General features: G+C 43.9%; 1 protein-coding gene across 1 annotated transcript in view; it reads left to right on the forward strand.

Moving 5' to 3' along the window:
• The window catches only part of TBC1D5 (TBC1 domain family member 5), a 595,923-nt gene that overhangs the window by 441,449 nt on the left and 134,154 nt on the right, over positions 1 to 20,320 (forward strand). The window contains exon 16 of the mRNA XM_070377101.1: positions 7,612 to 7,718. Coding sequence (XP_070233202.1) covers positions 7,612 to 7,718 — 107 coding nt within the window. The remainder of the gene's footprint in view (positions 1 to 7,611; positions 7,719 to 20,320) is intronic.

Raw genomic sequence — 20,320 nt, forward strand, 5'->3', positions numbered from 1 at the left:
GCGGCTCAGCGCTCTGGGGAACAGGAACACCGCACAGGCAGGAGGCAAAGGGCGTCCTCAGAGCGGGGCGCGGCTCAGCGCTCTGGGAAACAGGAGCATCGCACAGGCAGGAGGAGCACCGCACAGGCAGGAGGCGAGGGCGTCCTCAGAGCGGGGGCAGACCCAGGACCTCGCGAGCAGTCTCCTCAGGAGAAAAGCCAGACTGACAGAACAGAGGAGGTGTATATGACTGTGGGAGTTAACTTCATCTTAACTGTGTGTACATGGCTGTATACAGTCAGTCACAAGTGGCGTCCGACCGCTGGGAGCAGTGAGAGCCCTAGCAGAGTGAAGGGCCAAGCCCCCTGCGAAGGGCACACCCGTGCAGCATCGGCTGCTTGTTGCCACGCAGGAATGCCAGACCAGGGTTACCAGCTCCTAAGATTTTTATGAAATCCACATTTTCCTGAGGAGCATTCTCATTTTTAAATATCAGGAACTGATCAAAATTTTTTTAAATACTGCTAAACAGTTCTCCAGCTGGATGTAGCTCACAAGCTGCCAGACTGCAGCCTCTTTCATTCTAGAAGTTCACTGTCTCACATCACAGTGAGTTTGTGAGGACAGAAGCCTCCAAACTTTGCAACTTGTTGACTAGCACAAGCGACAGACTCCTGAGAGTATGATGACTGTCCCCCTCAGACATGGCGGCTACCTGGTTCTGTGTCCACGAGGATGGAGAGGCCTCACATACATTCTTCTAACCAGCATTTATGCAGCAGCCAGGGCTACCCTGGTGGCTCAGACGGCAAACAATCCGTCTGTGGTGCGGGAGACCAGGGTTCGATCCCTGGGTCTAGAAGATGCCCTGGAGAAGGGCATGGCAACCCACTCTAGTACCATGGACAGAGGAGCCTGTCTACAGTCCATGGGATCACAAAGTGTTGGACATGACTGACTTAGTTCAGTTCAGTCACTCAGTTGTGTCCAACTCTTTGCGACTCCAACCCCATGGACTGCAGCACACAGGCCTCCCTGTCCATCACCAACTCCTGGAGTTCACTCAAACTCAACGTCCATCGAGTTGGTGATGCCATCCAACCATCTCATCCTCTGTCATCCCCTTCTCCTCCCGCCTTCAATCTTTCCTAGCATCAGGGTCTTTTCCATTGAGTCAGTTCTTTGCTTCAGGTGGCCAGAGTATTAGAGTTTCAGCTCAGCATCAGTCCTTCCAAGGAACACTCAGGACTGATCTCCTTTAGAATGGACTGGTTGGATCTCCTTGCAGTCTAAGGGACTCTCAAGAGTCTTCTCCAACACCACAGTTCAAAAGCATCAATTCTTTGGCACTCAGCTTTCTTCACAGTCCAACCTCACATCCATACATGACCACTGGAAAAAGCATAGTTTTCACTAGACAGACTGAGTGACTAAGCACACAGATATATACATAACAAAGCAAATGTAAAGGCAGGCAGTTATAAACTACAGGAAAGAAAAGAGGCTATAGAAGAAAAAAGAGTAATTATGATGTACTATAAAAATGAAAACAAAAAAATTTTCTAACCAAAAACTTTGATATAACTTCACGAGTGTGAGATGAGTAATGTGGGTATGGGTGGAGGATTGAGTTTCAGGGCTGGGGTGTAGTTGCACATGGCAAGTTTCCAGGCACATTGTTTGTGCTTATGACTTAAAAAATTTAGAAATAGTAGTTCTTAGCCCATCTTGTTATCTTGGGAAGGTACATCTAAATATGAAATTAAATAATTTGAATATCTTTCACTTCAAAATTTTTCAGTTATAAGTACAGTTAACTTCGACTTATATGTAAGTTAACAGTCTCCATTATTTTTTTGTTTGTTACTACGGAGAAACTATTTAAACCAGCTCTCATAGAACCATTCCAGAATAGTTGTAGGCCATTTAAAGGTAGAGGCAGCCAAGTCAGTTCTGCTTCAGGTGAAAAGTAAAAGTGAAAGTTGCTCAGTTGTGTCTGACTTTTTGAGACCCCATGGACTATACAGTCCATGGAATTCTCCATGCCAGGATACTGGAGTGGGTAGCCTTTCCCTTCTCCAGGGGATCTTCCCAAGCCAAGGTTCAAACCCAGGTCTCTCGCATTGCAGGCAGATTCTTTACCAGCTGAGCCACAAGGGAAGCCCAAGAATACTGGAGCGGGTAGCCTATCCCTTTTCCAGGGGATCTTCTCAACCCAGGAATCGAACCGGGGTCTCCTGCATTGCAGGCGAATTCTTTACCAGCTGAGCCACGAGGGTGAAGGAAGTCCTGTTTATTTAGCAGTAGATAAGCCAGATGAGGAAGCACACGACCTCACATCCCTGCCGTTCTGTTGGAAGCCCTGCAGGTAGGGTAAGCACTATTTATAAATGAGAGGAATAAAGGTTTCGTGAAGTTACGTTGCTTGCCTAGATTCACACACAGTAAATGACCAGCCACCATTCTGATGTAGATCTAATCTAGATCATCCAATTTCAAATTCCATAGGTTTTCCTAGATACCGCTCACCTTTGTCTTAGCCTTCCGTAAAGAAGCTCTTCAGTGTGTGGCTTCGGTCCTTTTTTCTTAAAGCATGTGCATCCTTGTGTGCATATGCAAACATTTAGAGAAGAGTTAACACCTGTCCTTCTGAAACTATTTCAAAACCCTGCAGAAGAGGGAATGCTCCCAAGCTCACTCTATGAGACCACCCTCACCTTGATACCAGAACCAGAGGAAGATCCCGCCAAAAAATTACAGGCCAATATCACTGATGAACACAGAGGCAAGAGTGCAACAGAGCCCTGGCAGGCCAATCTAACGTGCGTTACAAGGACCATGCCCCATGATCAAAAAGGACTTATCCCAGGGATACAAGGATTTTCCAATATCTGCAAATCAATCCATGCAATATATACCACATTCATAAGTCGAAGAATATGATCATCTCAGTAAAGCACATACATCCTTAGTTGCAATTGCAGGTACATAGCAAAGTTTAATCTTTTTTTTTTTTTTTTCAGTCTTTTGCTTGTGTCATTGTCCTGCTCTGGTTGAATTAACACTGGAGAAGGAACAGTGTGGTGGATGAGTTTTTCAGGTTCAGGAAAAGTTTACTATAAAGATCAAAACTAAAATTTCATTCTATCAGATTTCTATTATTCTTGTTAAAAACTTGCATTTTCTCTTTTACATATGCTAAATTGGCCTCAGTTATTCAACAGTTCTGGGACATAATTACAAATGAAAAATGCTCTGGAAATACAAGTTTTCATTAGTAAATTGGAGATGTCATTATCTGAAAGCAGGGGACAGGAGGGAGGGGAAACTTAACCTCTGCCCGTTTAGGTTTTACTCTGGGATTCTTTTAACAAAAGTTAACAAAAGATAGACAAGAAAGTTGATTAACACATACATGTCACGTGTATATGGGAGATACCCGGGGGATAATCAGCGACCCTCAAAGAGATGGCTTTGGATTTCAGGATTAAATATCAACTTAATAGAGACAGGAGAGGGGAGTGTAGCTTCTTAGGGGAGAGTAAATGAATTATAGTTTTTCCAGTGGTCATGTATGGATGTGAGAGTTGGACTGTGAAGAAAGCTGAGCACCAAAGAATTGATGCTTTTGAACTGTGGTGTTGGAGAATACTCTTGAGAGTCCCTTGGACTACAAGAAGATCCAACCAGTCCATTCTAAAGATCAGTCCTGGGTGTTCTTTGGAAGGAATGATGCTAAAGCTGAAACTCCAATACTTTGGCCACCTGATTCGAAGAGTTGACTCATTGGAAAAGACTGATGCTGGGAGGGATTGGGGGCAGGAGGAGAAGGGGACGACAGAGGATGAGATGGCTGGATGGCATCACCGACTCAATGGACGTGAGTTTGAGTGAACTCTGGAAGTTGGTGATGGACAGGGAGGCCTGGTGGGGTCGCAAAGAGTCGGACACGACTGAGCAACTGAACTGAAATGAATTTTAGGACAGATGAATTGACCCTGAGAAGAATAAATGGAAAGTATCTTTGTGACAGAGTTTGTCTGGATGGACTTGTGACAGCTGAGTTCCTTTTCTAGCATTTATGGGAGTTAACGGTAAGGGGAGTTCAGAGAAAGCCTCTCCCTGCGCTTGCTGATTCCAAGTGCCTATAGCTCAAAATAATCAGTATCCCAGAGTGGCCTACTGTGGGGTGGCACGTCCTGAAATACCTACAGCCATACTTCAGGGTAGCATGTTCTGCCACCTTTCAGAATTCAGACTCATTCTCCACCACGTCCCTAGTGCTGCTGCCTGGCCCGGGAGTTAGTAACTGCTGAGGTAGCATTCGTTACATTCAGTGGACGGATGGATAGGTGGATGGATGGGAGAAATGGGAGGAAGAGCCTTTGTGCCCTCATTTGTTATGCAAGAAGAATGTTAATACATTATTTACCATCCTTATTTTATGTATTTGTATTTGTAAAACGTATAATTTCTCATAGTTTCAAGTTTTCTCAAGTTGTAATAACATAGGACTGTTGCCCTGGTTCCTCCAAACAAGTGCCTGTGTCAAGATGCTTTAGAGACTGGGTTATGCGGATCTTCCAAGCTATTTACACTTACTGTGGGCTTCCCTGGTAGCTCAACTGGTAAAGAATCTGCCTGCAATGCAGGAGACCCCAATTTAATTCCTGGGTTGGGAAGATCCCATGGACAAAGGATAGACTACCCGCTCCAGTATTCTTGGGCTTCCCTGGTGGCTCAGACGATAAAGAATCTGCCTGCAATGAGGGAGACCTGGGTTCGATCCCTGGGTTGGAAAGATCCCCTGGAGAAGGGAAAGACTACCCACTCTAGTATTTTTGCCTGGAGAATCCCGTAAAGAGAGAAGCCTGGTGGGCTACAGACCATAGGTTCGCAAAGAGATGGACGTGACTGAGCGACTAAGCACAGCACAGCACACAAGAGTACTAATATTAGTTGACTTTTCTGTTTTCAGTGATTATTTGCATCGGTTGTGTCGTTTGATTTTCAAAACAATGGCCTTTCAAAGTAAAACCCGAGTCTTCCACTAGACTTCTGAATTGCAATCTTGGTTCAGCACCAAATCACCCTGTGGTCCAGACAGGTGATTTAACATCTCCAAGGATCAGTTTCCTCATCCCTTCAGTTCAGTTCAGTTCAGTCACTCAGTCATGTCCCACTCTTTGTGACCCCATGAATCGCAGCACACCAGGCCTCCCTGTCCATCACCAACTCCCGGAGTTCACTCAGACTCACGTCCATCGAATCAGTGATGCCATCCAGCCATCTCATCCTCTGTCGTCCCCTTCTCCTCCTGCCCCCAATCCCTCCCAGCATCAGAGTCTTTTCCAATGAGTCAACTCTTCGCATCAGGTGGCCAAAGTACTGGAGTTTCAGCTTTAGCATCATTCCTTCCAAAAAAATCCCAGGGCTGATCTCCTTCAAAATGGACTGGTTGGATCTTCTTGCAGTCCACGGGACTCTCAAGAGTCTTCTCCAACACCACAGTTGAAAAGCATCAATTCTTCGGCCCTCAGCCTTCTTCACAGTCCAACTCTCCCATCCATACATGACCACTGGAAAAGCCATAGCCTTGACTAGACAGACCTTTGTTGGTAAAGTAATGTCTCTGCTTTTGAATATGCTATCTAGGTTGGTCATAACTTTCCTTCCAGGGAGTAAGCATCTTTTAATTTCATGGCTGTGTAGACAGGGATAATAACTGTATCCTTGTCGTTAGACTGCCGTGGGAATCACATATGTAGGTGAGGTTTTTGGGATAGCGCCTAATGAAGAAGGTGTCCGCAGGCCAGTCTTGCCTTAGAGGTGACGGCAGTCACAGCTCCCTGTGTTAGGCATCAGCCCTGCTGTGCTTTTGCTTTCTTCAGGGGGAGGATGGCGTTTTGTTCCTCTCTGCTTACCCTCCCAACATAGGGCCAGTCATGGATGAGGTAGTCAATAGATGACTGTTGGAATGAGTGAGGTAGGCAGGTAAATTTCTTTTAAATCAGAAAGTTGTTTTCTAAATGACTAAACTTGAGCTCAGAGAGGTTGCTCCCAACCAGTTTTGAGCAGCTGCTGTAAATCAGTCCCTTAGATCATGTCACTTACTCTCCAGGCAGCGTTACGGGAGGTCTTCAAGTGGAGTCCCAGGAGGAGAGCCCCGTCTTTGAATCCTGAGCCCAGAACCATTTCCATTAAGCTCTCCTGCCTGTCTCACAAAACACACAATGATTCTTCTAGGGCCAGTGACTAACATAGAATCATAGCATTTGGGAAAATATATGAGTTGTAAAACGAATCGATTATCCAAGTTTTATTGATTTGTTTGATCACAAAGAAAACTATACATGAAAATGTTATACTGTTCTGAATATCCTAGGTTTTTTAATTCTACAGTAAAAAAGACAACAGGTAACTGAGTATGAACATGATAAAATGAACAACTAAGGAAAGAAGAGTCTGAGCAGACACAGAAAGGGTCGGATAAGTGAGTACTTTACAAATGAAAGCAGATGCATGAAATTACAAGCTGTCAGATCAGCGATGGAAATGAAGATGATAAAGTGGCTCCTTCCATAGATTATAATTATTCATTTTGCCTGGTCCTGTCTCCTTTCTCCGTAATGTTCATGGAACGAGGGAGGGGTGGGAAGCTGTCGCAAGGAATGATGTTTCCCACAGAAGAAGGAGAAAAGGAAGTCTAGGAACCCAGGGTATTTCTGATCATAAAACATCGTTTTGTGACTTGTATTGTTTCTGGTGAATTACAGTTGTTTTCTTGTGGAATATTTTTCAACTAACCATGCTGATTAATAAAAAGGATTCAGTTGCAACCACAGGAAGTTGCAGCTGTAAAGTTTGTTCATAGTCGTGCTGCGGAGGCCGTCAGCCTGGCTCCCGAAACCAGCGTCGCCGACGGGCACAGCGGTAGCAGCAGTGGCAGATGGGTGGCCAAGGAACGGAGCAGCTTACATAGACTGGCGGAAAAGGCTGCCTAATAACCACGGCCATGATTAGCTTGATGTGGGGAAAAAGCCTAAATGTCGGTCTAAGGAACATAGTTAGGCTTCTCCGTGATGATTTTGACACTTTTCCTGCAAGAAAATGCTGCATAGATATCTTTGCTAAATCCCTTGTTACCTTTAGAAAAACAAATAATTTGAAGAAATTATATTCTCTTTAATTTTGAACTGTGTAATATTTATATATACAGAAAATAAATGGAATATATATAAGTTGCGAAGTATAATAATCGTGGTAAATAATACTTTATGAGAATTTTAAACTGGTCCTTTCCATTCGTGAGATTTTTGCTCCTTATTTCCAAGCAGCGAAGTAGAGACATTTAAATACAGCCATAAAAATGGCGCGTTTGCATGCACACACCTCGGCTTCTTCCGTCCAGCACCGCCCTGAGGCTGGGGCCTGCATGCTGGAGTGTGTGCGTGGCACAGCATGCAGCTCCGGAGGCCACTGGGCAGTGATCCCTTCTCCAGCTTCCCTTTATCCAAACGAGCTGAGTTATTGATTTACCTGCTTTGAACCTAAGTTGTTATTTTGTTTCTCTTACTGGTACAGATACCTGAAACAGGATTGCTTCTCAGTTACTTTTTCCCTTCTATTTAGTGATCTCCAGTAACTACCAGACCTGTCTTGGCCTTCTGATGCATTACCCACTCATCGGGGACGTTCACTCACTGATTCTTAAGGCTCTGTTCCTTCGGGACCCGAAGGTAAGCTTCCCAAGCGGGATGTGCACAGGGTTAAGTGGGATGAAAAATTGGCATCTCCTCATGACTCTAAGGATTCGTGATGTAAAATTTGCTTAGTGGCAGATGAATCACCTGCTGAAAGAATTTGCCTTAGAGTCGCAAGCCAACACTCCCGTGCCTGGTGGGCGAGCAGCTCAGGGGCAGACTTAGAGGACGCTGGCTGAGAGGTGGGATCGTGCTCTGTTGTCACTCAGAAGGGCCTCCTGCCTGCCTGCTCCCTTGGGAACCCAGGACGTGGCTGAGTACCCGCTTCTGCTGGGAACTGTACTTGGTGACCATCAGCTTCCCACACGGAGCCAAAACTGACCCTAGTAGAACCTTGAGGATCATGTGAAGACCAAGACATCAGAGCTCTAAAAAAAACACCCGTTTTCTAAGAGTTTATAATGTAATGAAATACTAAGTTATTTCATATTATAAATGTATATTTATTATGTGGGTTAAGAGTAACCTAATGAAGGAAAGATCTAAATTTTGCACTTAAGTCACCAAAATTTTCTTTATACTCCAGAGAAAAAGTGGGTTCTTTTACAACTAATGTTATATTTCTTGAAAATAAGAACATTAAGTGATCTAAAAAAAAAAAAAAACTGTGACTCCTTGATGCTTCAGAGCCAAACAGAAATACTGGATGGAGCCTGAGAGAGGCAGCCTGGGACAGGAGGCCTCGGTGCTGGGCGGCAGGTGGTAACCCGGCCCTTGGCTGTCTGGCAGGGCCCCTGCAGTCCTGCTGGCCGCAGTGCAACTGTCTCTGAGTCAGTCTGTCTGCGGGTCCGCTGCCAGGGCGCTGTCTGATCGATGTGGGCCTCCGAGTCCACCGTGATCCTGATTCTGAGACATTTCTGTCCTTGCCTCAGTTGTTGACCTCAACCTTTGAGCTTGGTTTAAAATTTTTGTTTTTCTTGTGCCTATTTCTGATGTGCCTATTAATGCCTATGTGCATTCTCAGAAATGCACAATTTTTACATCATTTCTCCTGCACAAAATTTCATTATGTATCAGAAACATAATCCATCAATTCTCTGATACATAGGTAGCTTATCTTTTTTCTGGTAAGGTTTAGGAGTCAGACTATGAAAAACATAAAGTCCCATATTTTTTATGTGTATGTAGGCTGTAGAAGTATATATTTTTAATATGAAATAGCCAAGATTAGTGGCATATCTATAAAAGGAGTAAAGAATGAAGTTGCTGGTCAATGAGGTATCTGAGTTTTGATCTACAGACTTATGGTAAATTCTGCCTGCTCAGCACTGGGAATTATCAGTCATACAGAGTGGGACAGAAACTGCTAAAATAGCCATTTGAATTATCCATTTGTGTGATTTGTTTGGTTTAACTGAAAGGAGAAATGAATCTGTTACGTAAACCATCCATCTTGTTTCTTCCTAGCTATGGTTGTCCTTCCTAGAAACCATTTACGCTTATAGTTGCAGAATTCTAATACTAAACTAATCAGTGTTATTAGCAGAATCTGTGATTCTAGAATGCTTTTGAGCTCAAGAAGGTGGTAGACGGAGCTCCCCTTGTGGCCCAGTGGATAAGACTGCAGTGCAGTGCAGGGTGCTCGGGTTCAGTCCCTACTCAGGGAGCTAGATCTGCAGCTACGGCCCGGAGTGTGTGTATACACACACACATATAGAGAGAGAAGAAGAGAGAGAGAATAATGAAACCAGTTCTACAAGCATTAAATTCTTCTGTAAGGTTTAAAAAAAAAAAAATAGCATAAAAAGGTATCTAAAAAACAGTATTCCTCACTTTTACATTCAGGGTCTTACCAAGTAAAAACAATCAAGGTAAGTATCCGAAAGTTAGGACCTTAAACTGGTATTTCTGAGACATGAGAAGCTGGGCATGGGGTCATGTTGAAAAAGCTTTTGAGAACCCAGTCACGGCGTGGTGACGTCTGTGAGGGAAAATAAAGACAGCCGCAACATTTTAAGGGGGTTCAGTTGGCCAGCCCAGCGAGGCGGGAGTTGAGCTGAGCATATGTAATGCTGGCCCACCAACTTTATCAGTGCGTGTCAAATGATAACTGACGTCACTCGGCACTGGTGCCGACTGGAGGTCTGTTGCAGGGCGGGGTCCTGGGTCTAACCAGGAGCCTGAGCTAGGAATCCGGACACCGGTTCAAGTCTTGACTCTCCTACCACACATCCTGTCATCTGGTGAAATCCACGCTTCCTGAGTCTTGGTCTTCTCTTGTGTTGAATTACTTTGCTTCTGATAACCCACCCATGCAGAGCAGCCTTTGACCATAAAGAACTGACTTCTAATGATATAATAAGATCGAAGACACAAGTGGAAAAAAAAAAAAAATTTACACATATATTCTAAAACTCCCCAAGCAGATATGTAGCTCATGTCAATTATGAACTCATAGAGGAGGCCATGGACAGTTCAGTTCAGTTCAGTCACTCAGTCGTGTCCGACTGCTTGTGACCCCATGAATTGCAGCACGCCAGGCCTCCCTGTTGGAGAAGGCAATGGCAACCCACTCCAGTACTCTTGCCTGGAAAATCCCATGGGCAGAGGAGCCTGGAAGGCTGCAGGCCATGGGGTCGCTAAGAGTCGGACACGACTGAGCAACTTCACTTTCATTTTTCACTTTCATGCATTGGAGAAGGAAATGGCAACCCACTCCAGTGTTCTTGCCTGGAGAATCCCAGGGACGGGGGAGCCTGGTGGGCTGCCATCTATGGGATCGCACAGAGTTGGACACAACTGAAGCGACTTAGCAGTAGCAGCAGCAGGCCTCCCTGTCCATCACCAACTCCCAAACTCATGTGCATCGAGTTGGTGATGCCATCCAGCCATCTCATCCTCTGTCGTCCCCTTCTCCTCCTACCCCCAATCCCTCCCAGCATCAGGGTCTTTTCCAATGAGTCAACTCTTCGCATGAGGTGGCCGAAGTATTGGAGTTTCAGCTTCAGCATCAGTCCTTCCAGTGAACACCCAGGACTGATCTCCTGGGAGGGAATAAAGAGAGGAGGAACAGGTGTTGCTAGTACCCCACCTCATCCTCTGAAAATCCAGACATCAGAGTGCTTTTGATGTTTTCTGTGTATTAGCAGCAATGGAACACTTAAATCAGAGTGAGTATATACACAGAGGCAGATCTCTGTAAGCTAGTGCAAAGAAGAGGTTTGAAGGGCGGGAGTTTGCTCCCCATGTCCCAGCTTCACGAGGCCGTTGTGCTTAGCGCTGCTGACAGACACAGTAAGACAGGAATGAACACGCAGCTCCGGGCCTCCCTGGTTCATAGTCAGCCTTCAGAGGAGTGCCTCGTCCTCCCGCTAGCCCTCAGTCCCAGTGGAGACTGCTCAGTTGAGGACAGACGGTAGTAGGGCCCGAGACACTGGGCTGTTTCTTGTTCTCCATCAGGTGTAGGCCTTGCTGGGAAACTCCATCTCATCCCAGCAGACTGAGGTGAGGGGCCTGGAAGCTAACCACGGGCTCATACTCCTCCACGCCTCCAAGCCCTTTGCCATGCTTGGTTTGGTCCTCACTCCAAGCTCCGTGTTGGGCAGAGCGGGTTATCTCTCCTCTTGCTTTTTCAGTGCAGAGGGATTAAGGCCATGTGGCTTTCCCCGGGCCAAGCTGCCTGCAGGCGTGCAGACCAGCTAGAGCGGTTCCAGGCCCTGCTTCTGCTCACCCCGTCCTGAGAGTCTGAGCATCTGCTCTCCCTTCTCCAGGAAGGCCTTCCAGGCTCAGATAAGCAGGTGTTTTCCCTTTGAGTGCCCTCAGCACCTTAGTTTAGCGATTTGCGTAATCGCTGAATCATAGGTTAGCGATTTGCTTGTATCTTTTATCAGTTATCTCTCCTCATGATCCTCTCGTTTGACAGCTTTAGCCTTGTGTCCTGCAGTGGTTGCTCTTAAGAAAACAGTGGTAAATTGAATGCTGACTCTAGTCTGGGTGGATCTCACCTCACCTGTTTTCACCTCCCTTCACCATATCCACATTCCACAGAAACCCTGGTCAGTGGTATATTTGTCAGCTGCCATTTTTATCAAGACAGTGAAGAGACCCTAAGTCTAAAGTTAAAGGACATCTAGTTCCTTAGTTTGCTATCAGACAGAATTATTTGAAAACCTGTTACTACCCTCAGATACCATGGAACAAAGCAGACACAACAAAGAATCCAGTCAGTATATTTCACTTAGACTGTGAGAATTCCAGAACTGCAAAGAACCAAGAAAGTCTGACCACCTTCTCCTTCTGTGTGCGAGCTGAGGATGAGAGTGGAGCTGAGGACGTATGCAAGGCCGTGCAGCTTGTCAGCAGCAGATCAAGGGGCAGAACCCAGCCAGGTCTTTCAGCCTCCTTCCTGCCGGAGACATGTAGCTTGTATTAGTCTTAAAAATGGTAGAGTCTTAGTTACTGATACTTCTCATGTAGATTCTTTTATTTATAGTAGTAGGTGTTTATGTGCATCTGTAGTAAGTGAGACGGAGGTGTTTGTAAGTGACCCAGGAACTACTTGCAGTGTGGTCGAATGTGTGAAGAGACTGGGCATCAGATGTCTGTAGCGCCCTCTCCTCCGTTCCCCTTACCCTGCGGTTTCTGTTCTTGGCTCTTCAGACCACACTCTGGATGCGTGGTTTCCTGTCTTTTGTTATGTTAGAATCACTGAGCAGATTTCCAAAAGCAATCCACTAAATGAAGTGGGGGATGGAAGGAGGGCAGTCTGAAAAATATGAAGGGATTAAAAACATTGTTCTAACTAGTTGTTCAAATTCCAAAAAAAATTTAAAAACCCAATTAGAAACAAAAGTCATAGAGAATGTGAGCATATTGTGTTCCTTAAATAACCAGATGTTCTTTCCTTCCTGAAGGCAGTAAAGGCTCGGAATAAAAGGTTTAAAACTATTGTTTTAAGTTAACTGTGAATTTTGCAAATCTGCTTTTACCCTTCAGCAAATAAAATTCTAATACGGAAACATAAGCAAAGTCATTTTCATTTTTTGGTCCTCTCTTATTTGTGTTGTATGTTGAATGCTAACCTTATCACAAAGACTTATTACAGATGAAATACAGTACATTGATTAACACTGTAGATTATTCCGTAAAAATTTGACAGCCGTTTGAAAACTAGAATGTTGTCAAAAAATTATTTCCGGTAAGTTCGCAAGCATCTCTTTTAGCAGTGACTGTTACTGTTTATGGGAGAAAACTGCTAGAAATAAGATAACTTAATTCTGTTGTCATTCTTGTACACAAAAACTTCCTATAAAACATAGTGTACAATGTTCTTGGGCTTGGCCAGTTCTGATTTGGCTTTTGTTTGGATTTATGTTAGACTTTGCTTTTTAAATTATAAAATCCAAATACTCAGATTTTATGCCGGTAATAGATTTTTATTTTTTTAATTCCAAAACCCTCACTGTACATGCAACTTTTTTTTTAATGTCAAATGTCATTTTACTAAAATGTCATATATCAGAATTGAAATGATAAGTGGATTCAAGCCTGGTGATGATGATAGAAGATGCTTCACTCTGGCAATGCCATTATAATATCTTCTTCTCTGAACGGGGAAGGACCTAAAACCACACACACTGACTCTTTGAGAGTGCACATTGTCCATTTATCTACTTTTTCTAATGTTCTTGTCCAAGGTTCTGTTCAGATTTCCTAGGATACTCTTTGTGTGATTTTGTTATAGAAAGAATGTGTTACTTCTGGTTTTGTCGTCCTTTTTCCCCTCTAAGAGCTGAAGCCGTTCCCTGAAATCTGCCTTTCTTGAAGAGTCGTATTTCTGTGTGTTTTCTCTCTCAGTGACCAAAAGCGGGTGTTTTTTTCTTTGTATCTACACATGACTCTATATTGCTCTTTTTATCACTAGATTTTAACCAGCTGAATGTTTACTGTAGTTAATATTTAGGTATTGGTGATTCCTCAGTTATGTTTTCACATTCAATCAGAAATACAGACTTTTTGAAATAGACTAACCTTAAAATCCTCAAGTTTTACTTCTGAGTAAATAGTGGTTTTCAAAAATCTATAAAAGAGTAATCAAAATATCTTTATTGAGCCAGTATTTGAGTTGGTTATTTATTATGTTCAGACATTTCATAAAGCAGAATTATGTGTTTCTCTAAACTTATTAAGGGTTTCCTAGGGCCTTTAATAATTCTGGATTCGTTTTCTAAAAGTATTGTGAGTCTCATTCAGCAGATCTTCACCGCGTGTCGCCCTGCACGGGCACTGCTCAGCTGCGGGCGACATTGAAGGTGGACGGAGAAAGGAAAGAGCAGCAGCCCTTCCCATAACAGGCAAGCAGAGAAAGTGCTCAGTTTGCTGCGTGTTACAGAAGGTGCGAATAGGATGTCATCCTTAAAGTGAGAAGAGGGGGAAGAATCTGACTAGATGAAGACCTCCGTGGGTTGGTCTAAAGGCTCTCTCTCAGGAGGTACCATTTCAGGTGAGAACTGTTGGAGAGGAAGGAACTGTGCAGCCAAAGAGCAGGGAAAGGTGCCTCCAAGAAAGGGAACAGCAAACACAGACGCCACGGGAGGAAGGAGCTTGGATGGTTAGTGGAGCCAGAAGGCCAGCGAAACTCCCGGGCCTGCCTGAGACACGGCTGGGCCCTAGGGGCTGTGAGAAGCTCCAGAAAGACGCTGGGCTCCTGACGGCTCTGCCTGATGGTTAAGACCCCTTATCATAGACGACTCTTGCTCTCAGGCAGAAGTGCCAAAAACTCTTCTTAAAGGAGCTCCTCACCCCTTGGTAAAACACGTTCATTTATTCAGACCTCCAGGAAAACACACCCATTTATTCAAACCTCTACACTGAAAAGGCAAAATGATAGGATACTGAAAGAACTCCCCAGGTCAGTAGGTGCCCAGTATGCTACTGGAGATCAGTGGAGAAATAACTCCAGAAAGAATGAAGGGATGGAGTCAAAGCAAAAACAATACCCAGTTGCAGATGTTACTGGTCATAGAAGCAAGGTCTGATGCTGTAAAGAGCAATATTGCATAGTAACCTGGAATGTCAGGTCCATGAATCAAGGCAAATTGGAAGTGGTCAAACAGGAGATGGCAAGAGTGAATGTCAACAATCTAGGATTCAGCGAACTGAAATGGACTGGAATGGGTGGATTTAACTCAGATGACCATTATATCTACTGCTGTGGGCAGGAGTCCCTCAGAAGAAATGGAGTAGCCATCATGGTCAACAAAAGAGTCCAAATGCAGTACTTGGATGCAGTCTCAAAAATGACGGAATGATCTGTGTTCGTTTCCAAGTGGCACCCCACTCCAGTACTTTTGCCTAGAAAATCCCATGGATGGAGGAGCCTGGTAGGCTGCAGTTCATGGGGTCGCTAGAGTCGGACACGACTGAGCGACTTCACTTTCACTTTTCACTTTCATGCATTGGAGAAGGAAATGGCAACCCACTCCAGTGTTCTTGCCTGGAGAATCCCAGGGAGGGGAAGCCTGGTTGGCTGCCGTCTATGGGGTCGCACAGAGTCGGACATGACTGAAACGACGCAGCAGCAGCAGCAGCCAAGTTTATGCCCCAACCAGTAACACTGAAGAAGCTGAAGTTGAACGGTTCTATGAAGACCTCCAAGACCTTTTAGAACTGACACCCCAAAAAGATGTCCTTTTCATTATAGGGGACTGGATTGCAAAAGTAGGAAGTCAAGAAACACGTGTGTTAACAGGCAAATTTGACCTTGGAATACAGAATAAAGCAGGGCAAAGGCTAATAGAATTTTGCCAAGAGAACGGACTGGTGATAGCAAACACCCTCTTCCAACAACACGAGAGAAGACTCTACACATGGACATCACCAGATAGTCAACACTGAAATCAGATTGATTATATTCTTTGCCAAAGATGGAGAAGCTCTATACTCTCAGCAAAAACAAGACCGGGAGCAGACTGTGGCTCAGATCATGAACTCCTTATTGCCAAATTCAGACTTAAATTGAAGAAAGCAAGGAAAACCACTAGACCATTCAGGTATAACCTAAATCAAATCCCTTATGATTATACAGTGGAAGTGAGAAATAGATTTAAGGGCCTAGATCTGATAGATAGAGTGCCTGATGAACTATGGAATGAGGTTCATGACATTGTACAGGAGACAGGGATCAAGACCATCCCCATGGAAAAGAAATGCAAAAAAGCAAAATGGCTGTCTGGGGAGGCCTTACAAATAGCTGTGAAACGAAGAGAAGTGAAAAGCAATGGAGAAAAGGAAAGATATGAGCATCTGAATGCAGAGTTCCAAAGAATAGCAAGGAGAGATAAGAAAGCCTTCCTCAGCAATCAATGCAAAGAAATAGAGGAAAACAACAGAATGGGAAAGACTAGAGATCTCTTCAAGAAAATTAGATATACCAAGGGAACATTTCATGAAAAGATGGGCTCGATAGAGGACAGAAATGGTATGGACCTAACAGAAGCAGAAGATATTAAGAAGAGGTGGCAAGAATACACAGAAGAACTGTCCAAAAAAATCTTCATGACCAAGATAATCACGATGGTGTGATCATTCACCTAGAGCCAGACATCCTGGAATGTGAAGTCAAGTGGGCCTTAGGAAGCATCACTATGAACAAAGCTAATGGAGGTGATGGAATTCCAGTTGAGCTATTCCAAATCCTGAATGATGATCCTGTGAAGGTGCTGCACTCAATATGCCAGCAAATTTGGAAAACTCAGCAGTGGCCACAGGACTGGAAAAGGTCAGTTTTCATTCCAATCCCAAAGAAAGGCAATGCTAAAGAATGCTCAAACTACTGCACAATTGCACTCATCTCACACACTAGTCAAGTAATGCTCAAAATTCTCCAAGCCAGGCTTCAGCAATATGTGAACCATGAACTTCCAGATGTTCAAGCTGGTTTTAGAAAAGGCAAAGGAACCAGAGATCAAATTGCCAACATCCGCTGGATCATGGAAAAAGAAAGAGTTCCACAAAAAAACATCTATTTCTGCTTTATTAACTATGCCAAAGCCTTTGGCTGTGTGGATCACAATAAACTGTGGAAAATTCTGAAAGAGATGGGAATACCAGACCACCTGACCTGCCTCTTGAGAAACCTATATGCAGTTCAGGAAGCAACAGTTAGAACCAGATATGGAACAATGGACTGGTTCCAAATTGGGAAAGGAGTACGTCAAGGCTGTATATTGTCACCCTGCTTATTTAACTTATATGCAGAGTACATCATGCAAAATAACAGGATTTATGAAGCATAAGCAGGAATCAAGATTTCCAGGAGAAGAATCAATAACCTTAGATATGCAGATGACACCACCCTTAATGCAGAAAGTGAAGAAGAACTGAAGAGCCTCTTGATGAGAATGAAAAAGCTGGCTTAAAGCTCAGCATTCAAAAAACAAAGATCATGGCATCCAGTCCTATCACTTCCTGGCAAATAGATGGGGAAACAATGAAAACAGTGACTGACTTTATATTTTTGGGCTCCAAAATCACTGCAGATGGTGACTGCAGCCATGAAATTAAAAGACACTTGCTCCTTAGAAGAAAAGCTATGACCAACCTAGACAGCATACTAAAAAGCAGAGCCATTAATTTGCCGACAAAGGTCCGTCTAGTCAAAGCTATGGTTTTTCCAGTAGTCATGTATGGGTGTGAGAGTTGGTCTATAAAGAAAGCTGAGTGCCGAAGAATTGATGCTTTTGAACTGTGGTGTTGGAGAAGACTCTTGAGAGTCCCTTGGACTGCAAGGAGATCCAACCAGTCCATCCTAAAGGAGATCAGTCCTGAATATTCATTGGAAGGACAGATGCTGAAGCTAAAACTCCAATACTTTGGTTACCTGATGTGAAGAACTGACCCAGTTGAAAAGACCCTGATGCTAGGAAAGATTGAAGGCAGGATGAGAAGTGAGCAACAGAGGATGAGATGGTTGGAAGGCATCACCGACTCGATGGACATGAGTTTGAGCAACCTCCGGGAGTTGGTGACGGACAGGGAGCCCTGGCGTGCTGTAGTCCATGGGGTTGCAAAGAGTTGGACACGACTGAGCAACTGAACTGAACTAACAACTCCTCTTCCCTTTCTCCTTTGATAACCATAGGTTTGTTTTCTATGTCTGTGAGTCTGTGCTTTGTAAGTAAGTTCATTTGTATAAGTTTTAGATTGCACACATAAGCAATATCGTGTTTGTCTTTCTGTGTCTTATGTCATGCAGTGTGATCATCTGTAGGTCCATCCATGGTGCTGCGAGAGGCATATTTCGGGCTTTTTGTGGCTGAGTGTTACTCTGTAGTTACGTGTTCCGCGTCTTCTTTATACATTCATCTTTGAACACGTGTAGGTTGTTTCCATGTCTTGATTCTTATACAGAGTACTGCTGTGAACATTGGAGTATATATTTCTTTTCAGATTACAGCTTTCTCCGAATGTATGCCCAGGAGTGGGATTGCTGAATCACACAGTAGCTCTGTTTTTAGTTTTTTAAGGAAACTTCCTGCTGTTCTCTATAGTGGCTACACCAATTTACATTCCCACCAACAGTGTGGAAGGGTTCCTTTTCCTCCATACTCTCTCCAAAGTTTATTATTTGTAGACTTTTTGATGACGGCTCTTCTGAGTTGTGTGAGGTGATACCTCCTTGTAGTTTTAACACGCTTTTCTCTGACATTTAGCAGTGTCAAGCATCTTTTCGTGTGCCTCTTGGCTCTCTGGCTGCCTTCTTTGGAGAAATATCTATTTAGATCTGCCCATTTGTTGATTGAGTTTTTTAGTCTTTTGATGTTGAGCTCTGTGAGCTGTTTGTATATTTTGGAGATTAATTCCTTATGGGTTGCATTGTTTGCAAATATTTTCTTTCACTCTGTAGATTGTCATTTATTTTGTTTGTGGTTCCCTTTGCTATGCTATGCTATGCTAAGTCACTTCAGTCGTGTCTGACCCTGTGTGACCCCATAGATGGCAGCCCACCAGGCTGCCCCATCCCTGGGATTCTCCAGGCAAGAACACTGGAGTGGGTTGCCATTTCCTTCTCCATTGCATGGAAGTGAAAAGTGAAAGTGAAGTCACTCAGTCGTGTCCAACCCTCAGCGACCCCATGGACTGCAGCCCACCAGGCTCCTCCATCCATGGGATTTTCCAGGCAAGAGTACTGGAGTGGGGTGCCATTGCCTTCTCCATCCCTTTGCTATGCAAAAGCTTTTAAGTTTAATTAGGTTCCGTTTGTTTATTTTTGTTCTCCTTTCCATTACTCTAGGAGATGGATCCAAAAACATATTGCTGTAATTTACATCAGAGTGTTCTATCTATGTTCTCCTCTAGGAGTTTTATAGTATTCAGTCTTACATTTAGGTCTTTAATCCATTTTAAGTTTATTTTTGTGCATTGAGAATGTCCTAATTTCACTTATTTTTACAGGTGGTCTAGTTTTCCAAGCACTGCTTATCAAAGAGACTGTCTTTTCTCTATTGTCTCTTCTTGTCTCCTTTGTCATAGATTAGTTGACCCAGGTGTATGGGTTTATCTCTGGACTTTCTGTCCTATTGCACTGATATGTATTTGGTTTTGTGCCAGTACCATGCTGTTTTGCTTATTGCAGCTTTGTAATATGTTCGGAATTTAAAGAACCTGAGTCCTCCAGCTCCATTTTCTTTCTCAAGATTGCTTTGGGTGTTTGAGGTTTTTTGTTTCCATAACAATTTTTTAAATTTGGGGTTATAGTTCTGTGACAAATGCCATTGGTAATTTGGTTGGGATTGCACTGAGCCTATAGACTGCATTGGGTAGTACAGTCGTTTTGAAAAGATCGATTCTTACAGTCCAAGCATTGGTGCATCTCTCCATCTGTTTCTGTCAAGTTTGACTTCTTTCATCGGTGTCTTACAGTTTTCAGAGTACAAGTCTTCTGCCTCCTTAAGGAGGTTTATTCCTTAGTATTTTATTCTTTTTGATGTGACGTTAAGAGGGATTGTTTCCTTAATCTCTGTTTTTGATCATTCCTTGTTAGTGTATAGAAATGCAGCATAATTCTGTGTCCTGCAGCTTAACCAGATTCATTGATGAGCTCGTAGTTCTCTGGTAGTGTCTTTAGGATTTTCTATGTACAATATCATATCATCTGCAAACAGTGACAGTCTTACTTCTTTTCCCATTTGGATTCCTTTTTTTCCCTCGTATTGCTGTGGCTAGCAGCAATAAGTGAATTTTGCCGCTTCCAAAATTATGTTGAATAAAAGTGGCAAAACTGGACATCCTTGCCTGGTTCCTGATCTTAGAGGAAATGCTTTCAGCCTGCACCACTGCGTGTTGTGTCAGCCGTGAGTTTGGCGTACAGGACTTGCGTCATCTTAGAGGAAATGCTTTCAGCCTGCACCACTGCGTGTGGTGTCAGCCGTGAGTTTGGCGTACAGGACTTGCGTCATCTTAGAGGAAATGCTTTCAGCCTGCACCACTGAGTGTGGTGTCAGCCGTGGGTTTGGCATACAGGACTTGCGTCATCTTAGAGGAAATGCTTTCAGCCTGCACCACTGCGTGTGGTGTCAGCCGTGGGTTTGGCATACAGGACTTGCATCATCTTAGAGGAAATGCTTTCAGCCTGCACC

The sequence above is a fragment of the Bos mutus genome, chromosome 1 (genome assembly GCF_027580195.1).
Source record: "Bos mutus isolate GX-2022 chromosome 1, NWIPB_WYAK_1.1, whole genome shotgun sequence".
Classification (NCBI taxonomy): Eukaryota; Metazoa; Chordata; class Mammalia; order Artiodactyla; family Bovidae; genus Bos; species Bos mutus.